General features: G+C 37.6%; 1 protein-coding gene across 15 annotated transcripts in view; it reads left to right on the top strand.

Annotated features, from left to right (window-relative positions):
• RBFOX1 (RNA binding fox-1 homolog 1) overlaps positions 1–14033 on the top strand; it is a 2487135-nt gene that overhangs the window by 2369657 nt on the left and 103445 nt on the right. For all 15 annotated transcript variants that reach the window (XM_050774301.1, XM_050774299.1, XM_050774300.1 and 12 more), the window contains 3 exons: positions 1883–1975; positions 3675–3735; positions 13413–13466. In XM_050774301.1, the coding sequence (XP_050630258.1) occupies positions 1883–1975; positions 3675–3735; positions 13413–13466 (208 nt within the window). The remainder of the gene's footprint in view (positions 1–1882; positions 1976–3674; positions 3736–13412; positions 13467–14033) is intronic.

Genomic DNA, 14033 nt, shown 5'->3' with positions numbered 1-14033 from the left:
CAACCAAAGGCAGTATTCCCAGGATGTGTGACCCGTATATACAGAGGGCGAATTTTGTTCTATACTCACGTTCCACGATATACAGAGGGCTGATTTTCTTCTATACTCACGTTCCACGGAGTGACTGTGGGACTTGAGAATCTGGGGCAAGGGTGTCTTGGAACTAATCTGTAGTGGATACTGAGGTACAGCTATCTATAGAATCCTGACAAATAATCATCTACCCTCACTGGAATACATCCACATCCCCTGTCCTCTGCGGCCGATGAGTCTATTCTGACTGTTGAAAAGTTCCCTTAGCCAGCCCATTGGACAACACCTTTTTGTTTTATTATACTTTAAGTTCCAGGGTACATGTGCACAACGTGCAGGTTACATAGGTATACATTTGCCATGTTGGTTTACTGCACGCATCAACTAGTCATTTACATTAGGCATTTCTCCTAATGCTCTCCCTCCCCCAGCCCCCCACCCCGACAGGCCCTGGTGTGTGATGTTCCCCACCCTGTGTCCAATACCTCTTTAGCCTTAAATTTGGAGGTCATTATAGAGATCTAATGTAGGATTGGAAGTTATCACCAGTTTGTTGTAACTACCATGTATTTGTAATTATTGTACATTTCTTTAGTAAAACTGGGTATTACACTGTCCCAACTAAGCTTGGAGCCAACATGGATTATTTGATGCTAAAAGGAGCCCCAACGTATTGCTTGATTTCACCCAGTTTACAGTGAACAATCAGAAAGAGCTGGGGATATTTATGTGGAAATTGTTCAAAAGGTTGGTGTATATTTCTGAACAAGATGTACAAATATTTTTAGGGGCTTTAAAAATAATGTGTCATATTTTCTGTACTTAGGAACAATGTCAGTGAAGACAAAATATGGATTTTGACAATATTGTTTAGCGGGGTTGATTTTTGAGGTTGAACTATTAAAAGCCAATGTACTTGTGGTAAATTAAACGGTATATATGTTATCTATCAGTAAAAGAGGAAGTGGCCAGAATATTATTACAAATTACATTCTATTAACAAAGTTTCTTTGCTACCCGTTGATATGAAAAGTAAATATTGACCTAATGCCAGAACTTTACAATATGGGCACACCTTTCCCTTTCTGGTTAATAAAGTAGGATGGAAGGTTGTCAGATTCAAAAGCAAGTATGCAATTTGAAGAGTGGGGAAAGTATGATCACAAATATTGAATTGTTTGTATTAATCAACTGAAGTTAATTTCTATTCATTTCATGTGACTTTTTTGTTTACTAGACCAAAGAGTTTAAGATTTGTTATTAAAAAAGGTCTTTCCTTTTTTAGGCTTTTAACTTTTATTTTTGAGAAGTAAAGGCTGTAGAATTGACAAATTTGAATAACCCTAAAACTGCATGAAGAAGAGATGTTCTTAAAACCACACGGCATGACTCTGTAGGCAATGTTAGAGGATTTTGGCATTCATTGTTGAATTTCGTGCACACGTTTTATTTTATTTTATTTTTAATTTGCATGTCAAAAAAGTGGTTCCCTTTTCTTTTCCTCGTTATTTCATTTTATTCTCTGTGAAGACACTGTAAATTTATTTTGATCTCATTTTCTTTTCGTTAGATTTATTTTCTTCTGTAGTGACATTTAGAAAGGTATTTTTGGTATCCTTCTTTGAATACTTCAGGGGTTACAGCTAACTGGTGACAGAAAAAAATATCTTGTTCACATTTGTCGCTTAATTATTGCACATCTCAGTACTCTTATAATTTCTCTAATTTGCATGTTACAGAACTGAAGCCAGGACAAGAAATAGAAATTAAAGCGAGAGAACATTACCAAGTGGTCGTTGACTGAAATAATAATCTGCATGTTGTTTTCCCTTCTCCCTCCTGCATGCAGGGATTTGGTTTCGTAACTTTCGAAAATAGTGCCGATGCGGACAGGGCGAGGGAGAAATTACACGGCACCGTGGTAGAGGGCCGTAAAATCGAGGTGCATGTTCAAAATATTTTCCTTTTCATCTTTTTTATAAATGTCTGCTTCACGCTCATTCGTTGTTCCAGATGCATCATTGGCGTCTTGTATGTGACCCTATTCCCCCTCATTGTTTATATATATATATATATTTTTATATATAAAAAGGAAAACTGGCCTTACTTTTTTTTTAATTTTACTTTATTATGTTACTCTTATTACCACTGAAAGGTGGATGGCAAACGTGAGACAAAAGAAAGGTTAATCGGAAAGGGTTTTTTGTTGTTGTTATTTTCTATGTTTTATAATTAATGGGTGCAATAGGTTCCAAAGAATAGACAGTGTTGCAAACCAAATAAAATACAGAACAGTTTATTTTTCTTTTTCTTTCCACTTCAGGGTTGAAGAGGGATCCACAGTGGTTTGCAAATTAAACCAAATTGGGAAAGCAAAAAAGATTGTATTTTTTGTTTTGTTTTGTTTTGTTTTTTGGAAAAAAAAAAATCAGAGGTTTTTACTAAACCTCTGATTTTTTTTTTTAAGAAGCCAGTTTGAATTTCTGTATTCTTTTGATAACAAAGTGAATAACCAAACAGGATTTCCTGTTCAGTATCTGGCCCCTGTTCACTGAAAGCATAAATACCAAAATACTGACACTCAGAGTCTGCTATTTGTGCCACTGGGATCTCCCGCAACATAGCCACAGGGTCATATTTGTTAAATTTTTTTTTTAATACCAGTTACAAATGCTTTAGTCTTTGGAGTAAGATGTTGCATATTTTGCCTTTCATTTTCCCCTTCGACGATAACGCTTAGGCCCCTCACCAAACTCTCAGTAACCATGGTAACTGTATACAAACCCATGCTGGCGATGGTGGTGAATGGTAAGTGGTGAAGTCCATCTGCCGTTTCACGTATTTAGTGCTGATATATCTATATACATATATATACCACGTGAATTTTTTTGACTTGTCGTATTAAGTTTTCTTGATGCTCTATTTTTTTGGATATTGGTACGCCTGTAATTGAGTGTACGTTCTAAGCTAGCCTGGGAGGCACTGACTGGATTGAGTTATGACCGGTGCACATCTTACTCAGATTGTTAACTCCATATTGTGTTAAACAATGCACCCTCTCTTTTATCCTTTTGTTAGCTGTGACTTTAAAGCTTGAATGATTTTGTTAATTCTTGCGATGTAAAAGGCTCTTGTTCCAAGTGTTGAATGCTAGATGTTGCTTTCCTGATGGTTCTTTCCTCTTAAAGTGTTGCACACGGCTAAGACTTGTTTGTCCCTTTTTTTTTGACATTTATGTTCCCTTGTACCTTGTCTATTCTCTCTTCTCCACTGCATGCTCCTTCATATAAATTTTATTTTATGTTAAAAAAATATTGTTTGTGTTACCATGGAGTACACGCATGCTTTTAAATCTTCAATTATGCAGTATCTTTTAATTTGCTTTTACTGTCTCTTTATTAAACTCTTAATGATATGACATTGCTTTATTGAAATGATTTGTAAGTTAAATGGTTATGAAGTACATGTAATTTTAAAAATGTATGATTTTGTTATGCACCTACTGCCTTTTATAAATTAAAATGCATTTTAGTTTTCAGTTTTCTTTTTTTAATAAGTAATCACGGTCATAATGCATGCAACTAATTGAATTGGGAGCTGGCCCTAGAATATGTGCTTATTTGAGTTTTCTATGTACATAGGTAAATAATGCCACAGCACGTGTAATGACAAATAAAAAGACCGTCAACCCTTATACAAATGGTAAGTAGAGATTGGCCTTTTATAAGAAATTCTCTCTACCTCTAACTGTTCAAGTAATTTAACCAGAGATTCCATTACAACAAGCTGTGTTTGCTGGGCATTGACACTGTTTTTACTACTGACCTGCTGCTACAGTGAACCACCTACATCAATAAGATTATTTTCACAACAAAGGCAAATGGAGTATTCAGGTTAAGTGTGTATGCCCTTTTTCCCTTCTTTCTAGAATAACTCTTGTTTGGGATTGAGATACGGCAATTATTTGGAAATTAGTTTGAGAATTTAATTGGTTATTACAGTAAGTTGAGGGGAGAATTGGAGGTTTAGTTTGTTTGCTTTTCAACACCATCTCCTCGTTGATTAGTAATCATTCCTGGAGGTGCAATCACATAATTTATTCTGTCTTTGAGTCTTCTCCGGAAAGATTAGGCATTTGAAGTGGTTTGGAGGATACCTCATGTCTGAATTCCACAGGGTTATCAGAACGTGTGAGTGAGTTATTTGTTCCTCTCTGGGCTGCTCAGTGTTATTTTGGGCTAATTGAGAATGTTGCTGTGTATTGCAGATCCCATCAGGACAATGCAATTTCTGTTCTTATCAATAAAACTTCTGAAAACTCCTAAAAAGCATTCACATATGAGTCATTAAAAAATGTTCAAACATTTTGATTCCTTAATTCTTCTCAAAATAAGTGTCTCTTAAGATATATGGGGGAGAAACCTGCCACTATGTTAATCACATACTTAATTGTACCAAAAATTAAAGCAATTAAGTTGAAGTATAGACACAGGGTAGAATATTATGCCCATTAAAATGAGCAGGATACAGACCATAAAGGGTCTCATAATTAAAAAATTAAAATAAATGTTTATAGCATAACTTTAGATAAATGATAACATGCCAAAATGCTAATTGTTGTGTTAAATTGTGAGACTGACATTTTTTCTTTGATTGTTTATGAAAATAATGTAACTTTATTACATCAAAAGGAGATATATGGAATTTTATACTTCTAAGGTTTTAATTGGACAAGGAGATAGACTTTTTAAAAGTAAAAAAAAAAATTAAAAGCAACGTTAAAGACAAGTCAAATATATTTTAAACAACTCCATTGCCACCCTGGTTTCCTACCTCCCCATCACAGGAAGCCACAATTACAGATTGCTGTCTAGTTTTATTTTGCGTATTCGTGCCTATGCACATAATAGGTGTTCATTTGTAGTATTCACAGTATTGTATATTTTTATGTGAATAATATCATGATACAGCTGATAATTGGGTTTTTATAAATCTATATAGAGTTCTTTCAATATATACAGATTAGACTAATTCATTTCAGTAGTTACATATTACACAAAACAGATAAATGGGTTCAATAAGAACTAAATACTGATTGTTAGATCATTGTTTTGTTTTATTGTGATTAGCAATGTACTGTCACTTGGTAGTTTTGTTTTTCCTGTTTCTTTGCCAGTGACTACCAATTTGACAGTCAGTTTGCTCTTAATTTTAAAAGGGGCATCATTAAACAGGGATATACCATCTATGTAATAGGGCTCTAAGTTGAAAGACCAGAAGAATTGCTTATTCTGCTGACCATTTTTCTCAGCTTTAGCAACCAAGACATGCCCTTAAATGGTATAGACTATCTTCACACCAGACTTTGATTTGTGTGCCATACAGCCTTTCTACTACTTGGGTAAAAGCAGTGACTCTGAAGATTGCTAGATTTAAAACATGGTGACATCAACCTGACGGTTGGGCATAGTCTTTAATTAAGAAGTTGCACAGTTGCCCAGGCACATGCGAGCCTGTATATGACTAGCTGCTCACTTGTGCCGAGTGAGAAACTAGAGCAAGAAAAGCCAAATATTATTCCATAAGCCATGTGCATGTATATTTATTTTAAAAGAGTTATTGATCAATTTTATGCCCAGGGACTGAAAACTAGTCCTGTAGGATTTTTTAAACACAATTCAAAGCCCGTTTATAAATAAGTAGCCTTTCTGGAATATGAGGTATGCATTATGTGAGGCATTTTAAGTGCGCTAGACACAAATGAAGTCCTGTAAAGAGGACATGATTATCCCTACTTTAGAGATGCAACATTGAGGCTAGAGAAGATGAAGTAATAAAGCAATTTTTTTTTTCTTTTTTGAGACAGGGTCTCACTTTTTCACCCAGGCTGGAGGGCAGTGGCACAATCTTGGCTCACTGCAACCTCTGCCTCCCAGGCTCAAGCGATCCTCCCTGGTAGCTGGGATTACAGCCACGTGCCAGAATGCCCAGCTAGTTTTTTACTTTTTGTAGAGATGAAGTTTCACCATGTTGCCCAGGCTAGTCTCGAACTCCTGAGCTCAAGCAATCTGCCTGTCTCGGCCTCCAATAATGCTAGGATTATAGGCATGAGCCACCACACTTCTGGCCTAGCATTTTCTTTTTATTATGAAGTAACAGAATCTTGTGACTCTGCCTGCGTGTGTGTATCAGGCATCACTTTCCCTTTGTTTTCTTGTAGAAATGCACTCAAGTGGCAACCCACTACAATAGTAAAAATATTGCTAAATGTGCAACCTCGTGTTCCTGCCAGATGTTGCCTTGCACATCCCATGTCCCATTCCAGGTAGCCATGCACTCAGTTTCCAGGATTAAGTCAGTCATACAGGTCTCTCATCCATGTACCTGCAAAAGGGAACTCAGAATTGTTCCTGTCACACATACTGAGTATGGCACCTAAGGAGTTGATGGATAGACACAGTAGAATTTATATAAAACAAATGTCAATTCTAATTATATAAAGACTGTGGCTTCTGTAGTGGAGATTATGGAGAACTTTGGTATTCAAAGAAAAGTAGTCCCAAGTTTCAACTCATGAGTATCTCCACTACAAATAAATTCCCTTAAGTGGCAATACAATATTACTGATAAAATATAGGGCCCTCCCAAGTCCTTAATAGGCAGGAGGATAGTTATGACAAAAGAGGGTAAGTCAGGACCAATAAAGTCACATTGAAATGAGAAAATTAAGCCATTGGTGAGGTTCACTCATTAGCTTCATATTTCATTCTTGCAAAGCATAGAAACTGTACTTCAGCAAAATTATAAATTACTAGAGCTATCAAAGTTTCAGGTCATCTCCAGGTGATGAAATATAGTTATCGATGCCAGCATCACATTCATACATTACCTCAATCACATATCCAGAAAAAGTTTTAGCAGCTGCAAAGTTTCCAATGATAAAAAAGACTGAATTCTAAATGTGATGGGATACCTGTCAGAGAGGTGTATGGTTCGTAACATAGAGGGTGTGGATACTATTCTCAGGATATTTAAACAATGACATAAGGAAAAGCTGTAGAATGAGCTGTAGGCTTCTGGATGTTCTATTGAAAGGTTCCCCAAAGAGGGAATTGGACTATTTCTCTATTGCTATTTCTCCTAAGGACACCTACCCACGTGGAGGAGTTGGGGTTTGCTGTATTCTTTGGGGATCAGATGTTCGATCTGCATTACAAGATCGAGAGCTGAATTCACAAGGATTTCCTGGATACTGGGGAAGCATGGGTGCTAGACATGGCTTTTTCATTTTCTTAGAGATGTTAGGAAGGATGAAAATGGGGCAAACATATCCAAGACTCCGGAGAGAGGTAGACTTCGTTGCCAGTATCAGTTCTGCCATTCACTGGCTGTTGAATCGTAGGCAAGTTGTTTAAACTCTCCATGTGCCAGCTCTCTAGTGGGAACCAAACAAATGATGGGAACTACATCATAGTTCTTTGTGGTAATTACGAGAGATCAAGTACTCAACACAATGCTAGGCATGCAAAGTGCCCTAAAAGATTTTTTTTACTACTATTTATAGCCCAGTAGTATTTGATTACACAGTCTCAATATTAAATCATATTATTCCTTTATTGTCATGGACAGTTGAATTCCCTGATAGATACTAGTTTAAGGATCAATTCTTCAGATGCTAAAAGGGGCTGAACAGGTAAAAGAGAGAGTCTTTGAAAAACTCAGTCTTTTGGGACTGGCTATTGTTTCCTTACTGAAGTGAAGCAAAATATTTATCTACAAGGAAAAATCAACAGCACTACCACTACAAAGTAACAATAAAAGATCTCAAACATTTGATCTCCCCATCAGGCTCACGATGGGGAGCAGTGGCACATGTGACTAAGTGGGGAGTTAAATGCAGTAGCCCCTGGCCACCTCTAATAAGTCTGTCTATGAGGGATTCTCAGCTTAAAGTTACCATTTGTACCAATGTTTCAAGAGAAATAGAAATCCCGTATTTTAGATGGAATTTAAATGTTGGCAATAAATACACGCCATTAAAGAATACTGAGTGAACCCAAACAAAACACGTTTGTACCCAACGCACACCTCGCTTCTTTTTGTTTGGTATTTGAGAGTTGTCTCCTGTACCGTGTCAGCTGCCAGGTCTCTGGCATCCTTAGTATATATCTTAAGGAAGCATTGACAGGCAGTTTTTGTAACTCCTATAGTGTACATAAGGATGCTCTCTGGAATGCGTTCCTTTGATATGTAACCCAGCAAAGCCTTAGAGAAAGCCTGTGCTGATGTTTTTTGTGTGCACATTCAGACTTGGTCTTTTAACACCCAATGCAGTCATAGGTAACATAGTTAATATAGGTCGTAGCCAGCATCTTTTAGAAATGCTGACACTTGACCTGTGACAAGCTAAATTTGGGGAGGGGAGTGCCAATTCGGATATAGCCCCTTGAGTCCCGGCCACAGAGGGGTCTAAACTGCTTGTGTGTCTGATAGAGCCAGACCCCAAGACGTCTGGTCTCTGCTCCATTGCCTTGTTGCAGGGCTGGAGGGGCCCTGGGAGGCTGGGACCAGTGGGCCTTATCCGCTGTTCTCCTTTTGTTGTAAGCCTCATTGTTCAGTTTAATGTCCTTGATCAAAATCTCTGAATTTGCAAGGCCTGGGGACATACACAAACTGCCTAAGAAATTTAAAATGGGATCATTTTGTTCATCTTCCTGACAGTGCAGGCTCTTATCTCCAGCAGGGTTATCCCAAGGGTCTCTTTCAGGTACGAGAAGGAGTCACAGGGAATGTGGGACCATTTGCATGTGATTTGCATGCATTTACATAAGCCCACATGAGCTCTGAGTGGAGGTGATTTTCAAGGGCTGGATTCTAGACCAAATGGACAGAACAGACATTTACAGAATACCTTATCCAGCAGCTGCAGAGTACATCTTCTCATAAACACATGGAACATTCTCCAGGGTAAGCCACATGTCAGGCCAAACAAGTCTCAATAAATTAAAAAAAAATTTAAACTGTATCAAGTATTTTCTTAGACCATAATAGAATAGCACTAGAAATCAATAGCAAGAGGAACTTTGGAAACTGTACAAATACTTGGAAATTCAACAGTGTGCTCCTGAATGTCCACTGGGTCAGTGAAGGAATTTTAAAATTTTCTCATATAAATTAAAATGGAAACATGACACGCCAAAGTCTATGGGATACAGCAAAAGCAGTGCTAATCAAAAAGTGTATAGCAATAAATGCGTACATCAAAAAAGTAATTCAACTAAGCAACCGGGACAACAGTCATCCCTAACAGGCTTCTTTATTTAATATATAGCCCTATGTGAAGCAGGTCCTTGAAGATTGGAAGGAGACATAATCAGAGTCAAAAAAAAAAAAAATTAGTCTCTTAGGAAAAAACTCTATATTCCTTTATTTACAGAAAAACCGAGTAAATACTTATGGAATGCTTACTTTGCCAAACAATGTTTTAGGTGCTGGAGATTCATGTTGGATAGCAGTCTTGCCTGCTTGACTTAATTTTGATGAGGGAGAATGGTTATAAAAGACGATTAAGAGCAAGCAAAGAAAGAAGTTAAATCCAGATAGCATTAACGCCAATGCAGAAAATAAAACTGGGAATGGAATCATGGAATCCAAGAGTAACTCTAAGAGGAGGTAGGAAAGTGACATTAACTGGCATGTTCTGAAAAGAGTCCAGAGCCCTAAATAACATCAAGTCGACTTTGTGAAGAACTGGAGAGTTCTCCAAGGATAAGGAGAAGTGGATACAGAGACTTTGATATACGGTGATCTTGGGGGGTTTTATAAAGATGAAAATGGCCAGTATCACTGTAGCTGGAAGAGAAGGGGACAGGGAAACAAAGGGAAATGGTACCAAAGTGGTACCAAATAGTTTGGTTAATAGTCAGTGTGTGCTTTTTGACTAAGGTAAGACATGTGTGCTGATCTTAAGTTGGGAAGGAGCTATTGAATTCCGAGTAGCAGGATGACAAAGCTGATGTTCTTTTTAAAAATTGCTTTGGTCACTATGACCAGAATGGACATGGGGGAAGGAGGAGGAAGAAGAGATGGTGAGAATTGGGGCATTTCTGCTGTTGGACCTGTCCAAGCAGAGATGGGAATGCCTTGGTCTGTAGTGGTGGCAATGGAGAAGGAGGGAAGAACTTTTCAAGTTTTAACCAACAGAATTTTCTAATGGATTGCACATGGGGTATGAGGGTAAGAGAGGAATCAAGGAAGTATTGATGAAGAATTTTATTTTGAGCAACCAAGTAGATGGAGATGCCATTTGCTGAAGGGAGAAAGACTTGCTGAGTAACAGGTTTCATGAGTAGAGGGAGAAGAGGGAGACTAGAAGTTGGGTTTTCACGTGCATTGTCGAGTTCAGAAAGGACTTTGGTTTCCTACAGTGGGAGTGGGGTAGCCTTGTTTAGAAGGGATCAAGGTTGGGAAGAAGGTTGACATCTGCACTCATGTTCCCATAATGACCGGAGCATTTCATTTTGTGGCACACAGATTCCCAGTTGTTTTCTTGTAGAGGAGACTTTATCAATTACATTTCTCACAATTGATAGTTGCAAACATGAGATAGCACAGATCTCCTGATGAGGGAGAATATGAGAATATCATTTATTTTCTATTTTTTTTTATGAAGAGATTGCCATGGGTAGACTTCGCAAACTCATAACTTGCAGAAAGGGAAACAAACAGCAGATTATAGGTGGATAGATAGATTATAGGTATGTTTATAGATAGAAAGTTCAGTAGATAGATGGATACGTAGGTAGGCAGATGAGATAAACATGATTTCTAGGCAGCCTCAAATGCCTCTGAGAGATCTGTAGTTTTTTTGTTTTATTTTTAGAACAATGAGGCCACTGGCAAATTTACAATCTTTAAGAACTACACCAAAATTCATTGATAAGTATACCTTCAATGAAAAGGAAAAGCAAGTCTTATATGCAGAAGAAAGTATTTAAGGTAGTAAGGATATTCAAAAAATAAAACCTGAGATGAACAGTATGGAAAAGACACCATCTCCACTACCAATAAGAGGTAGGAGCATCAGTAGGGTATGAGATGGAGAACAGTAGAAAGATGAAGAGTGAGCACTTAATAATTATTCATGACCCCATATAGATTGAGTTCACAAATTCTAGGTTTCTGTGAATGTCTGCAGCTTTATTTTCTACTAGTTTTTTTACTTTTTTTTAAGACTCCAAGTTGAAAGGTAGACATTAATTTCCATATCCTCAGGAATTGGACTTTAAGAAAAAAGGAAGCAGTGGAATTTCAGTTGGTCAAATTGAAGTCATTTCCATACTCATAAAACACATTCTGAAATGTCTGAACTAATATTTATTTTTCCATCACTATAGAAATTCTTATAAGGCAAGATGTGATTAATACAAGAGAGGAGGGTGTCAGTATGGAATTTCAGAAACCGGTAGGGCAATAGGTCTCAGAATTTCATGTTTCTTTCTGTCACTCCAAAAATGGGGCCTAGGAATTAAATGCCTCCCAGGTAACTGAAGTGTTAACACTTTGAGAAACTATTCTAAGATCAACCCAGGGGCTGTAAACCACCTAGCTTCTTCAAGTTGGAATTGAAAGTTCTTAGAAAACATTCTTATCAAGTTTTAGAAAGTTCTGGATTTCAAGAGACATACTGGCCTGTTGAGTTAGTGAGCCTCCGTTTTCCTTAGTGGATATTAGGAACACCTCTGGTCTATTCTTAGGTGGGGCAGAAAATCACACCTCTCTCTTCTCTGCAGACCACAGGGAGTTCTTACTGTCAAAAATACCTTCCTTCACTTTCAAACTTTTATCATTGCCTTTTCTCAGAACCATTTATTAAAGGATCTTTGGTATTTGATCCTCTGCTCAAGGACTCAGAGCAAAATGAGTACACACCTTACCCTCCTCTGTCTTTCAAGGTTTTTTTTTTTCCTTTTTGAGACAGAGTCTCGCCCTGTCACCTAGGCTGGAGTGCAGTGGCACCATCTCAGCTCACTGCAACCTCTGACTCCCGGGTTCAAGCAATTCTCCTGCCTCAGCCTGATTAGTTAGTACTACTTTGTATTTTTAGTAGAGTCAAAGTTTCACCATGTTGGCCAGGCTGGTCTCTGGAAACTCCTAGCCTCAAGTGATCTGCCTGCCTTGGCTTCTCAAAGTGGTAAGATTACAGGCATGAGCCACCGTGTCTGGCCTGCATGGAGTTTTTTTCTTTCTTTCTTTTGAGAAAGAGTCTTGCACTGTCACCTGGGCTGGAGTGCAATGGCGTGATCTCAGCTTACTACAACCTCTGCCTCCCAGGTTCAAGCGATTCTCCTGCCTCTGCCTCCCAAGTAATTGGGATTACAGGTTCCCACCACCATGCCTGGCTAATTTTTTGTATTTTTAGTAGACATGGGGTTTCACTATGTTGGCCAGGCTGGTCTCAAACTCCTGACCTCGTGATCTGCCTGTTTCAGTCTCCCAAAGTGCTGGGATTACAAGCATGAGCCACCGCACCCAGCTCCCGCATGGATGCTTTTATAAAGGCTTAACCAGTAGGAGCAGGAAACAATCACAAAACCCTAAAATGTTATCGTTCTCTGGAAATTGTTCCCTAAATAATGCCCAGCATATATGTAAAATTCTTGTATGCTCTTTTTTGTGAGTAAAGATTTCTCAAGGGCCAGGATTCATTTTACAAAAACCTCTCCATCCAGAACATTTGGAAAATTACAGGATTCCATTCATCATATATACAGGTTATCTGAAAGTTACCTTAGATATCATGCATTGATTAAAAATTTTTTACGGCTCCTGAATGCATTAAAAGGTATTCCACAGTAAATCTCTAGGGGATAAAATATCATTTTCTTTGGTCTTCACGAAGCACTTTGGAATTCTCTAGTATCTTGAGGTTATAATTAGGAATGACAATTGTTAGAATATATTGCTGCCAAGAATTTTGTTTATGCAAGCTTTCTAATTTCTGTGAACTTAATGCAGAGGGGTGTGATGGATTATCTAGCAGTGATATATGAAGACAAAAAATTGAAATTATTATAGTAGTTCTAAAAAATATTGATAGAGTAGAAAATTAATTACCATGTCATTTTCAAAGGATTCACTTGTGACTGGTCGGTAGTTTCCATTCCATTAACTTGCACTGGCAGAAAATCAAAGGAGGGCATGAATCTATTTTCTTATGTATGATTTTTAAATATTTTTATGCTTGCCCAAACAATACCTCCTGTACATTTTAAAATACAAAATAAGATGATTTAACCCATTTGCTTTGTGATTCATTTGCAATTATATAAGATGTTGAATCAAATGTGATAATAATGTTTTTATGTATTTGTTTTAAGGCTGGAAATTGAATCCAGTTGTGGGTGCGGTCTACAGTCCCGAATTCTATGCAGGTAAAGAGTTTCTCTTTGCACAAAGTCTTCTCGGTCTTTTCTAAATGTGCTTTGCCTGCCAAGTATGAATGGGTTTTGTAAAATAACCTGAAGCAAGTGAATTCCTATCCTAACAAGTTCTGAATGATTTCTTTGGGCAAAATCAAGAGTGCTTTAAACAGCTTAAAAATTACAAGGGAATCGTGTACATTTCGTGGTTGGGGGGGTCAGCATGGAGCCACTGTTCCTTAGGACAATTCTCATTGATTTTGCCCTAAAAAAGCATTGTGAGTTTGTTCAATAGTGTATTGAACAAATGGAGAGCTGCTCATGCCCACTGTATTTCAATGTGCCTGAATGTGTGTTGTAGCCATACATTTCCATTTGGGGTTGGCATTTTCTTTTTCCTGGCAAAGCAGAGAGCTGAGTTGGCTTCATTATTCCAATAATGCAGGAGTGATTTGGAATTGCCAAGGGAAGGCCTATTTCGATAACTAAAAAAAAAAATAAGTTGTCTGTCTTTGTTCATTAATCAATTTCCCTTAGCAATTCCTTCTCTCTCTACTTTGCCTTCCAGAGTATGTCTCT

The sequence above is a fragment of the Macaca thibetana genome, chromosome 20 (assembly GCF_024542745.1).
Source record: "Macaca thibetana thibetana isolate TM-01 chromosome 20, ASM2454274v1, whole genome shotgun sequence".
In the NCBI taxonomy this organism is placed as follows: Eukaryota; Metazoa; Chordata; class Mammalia; order Primates; family Cercopithecidae; genus Macaca; species Macaca thibetana.
This window is presented reverse-complemented; position numbering and strand designations above follow the sequence as displayed.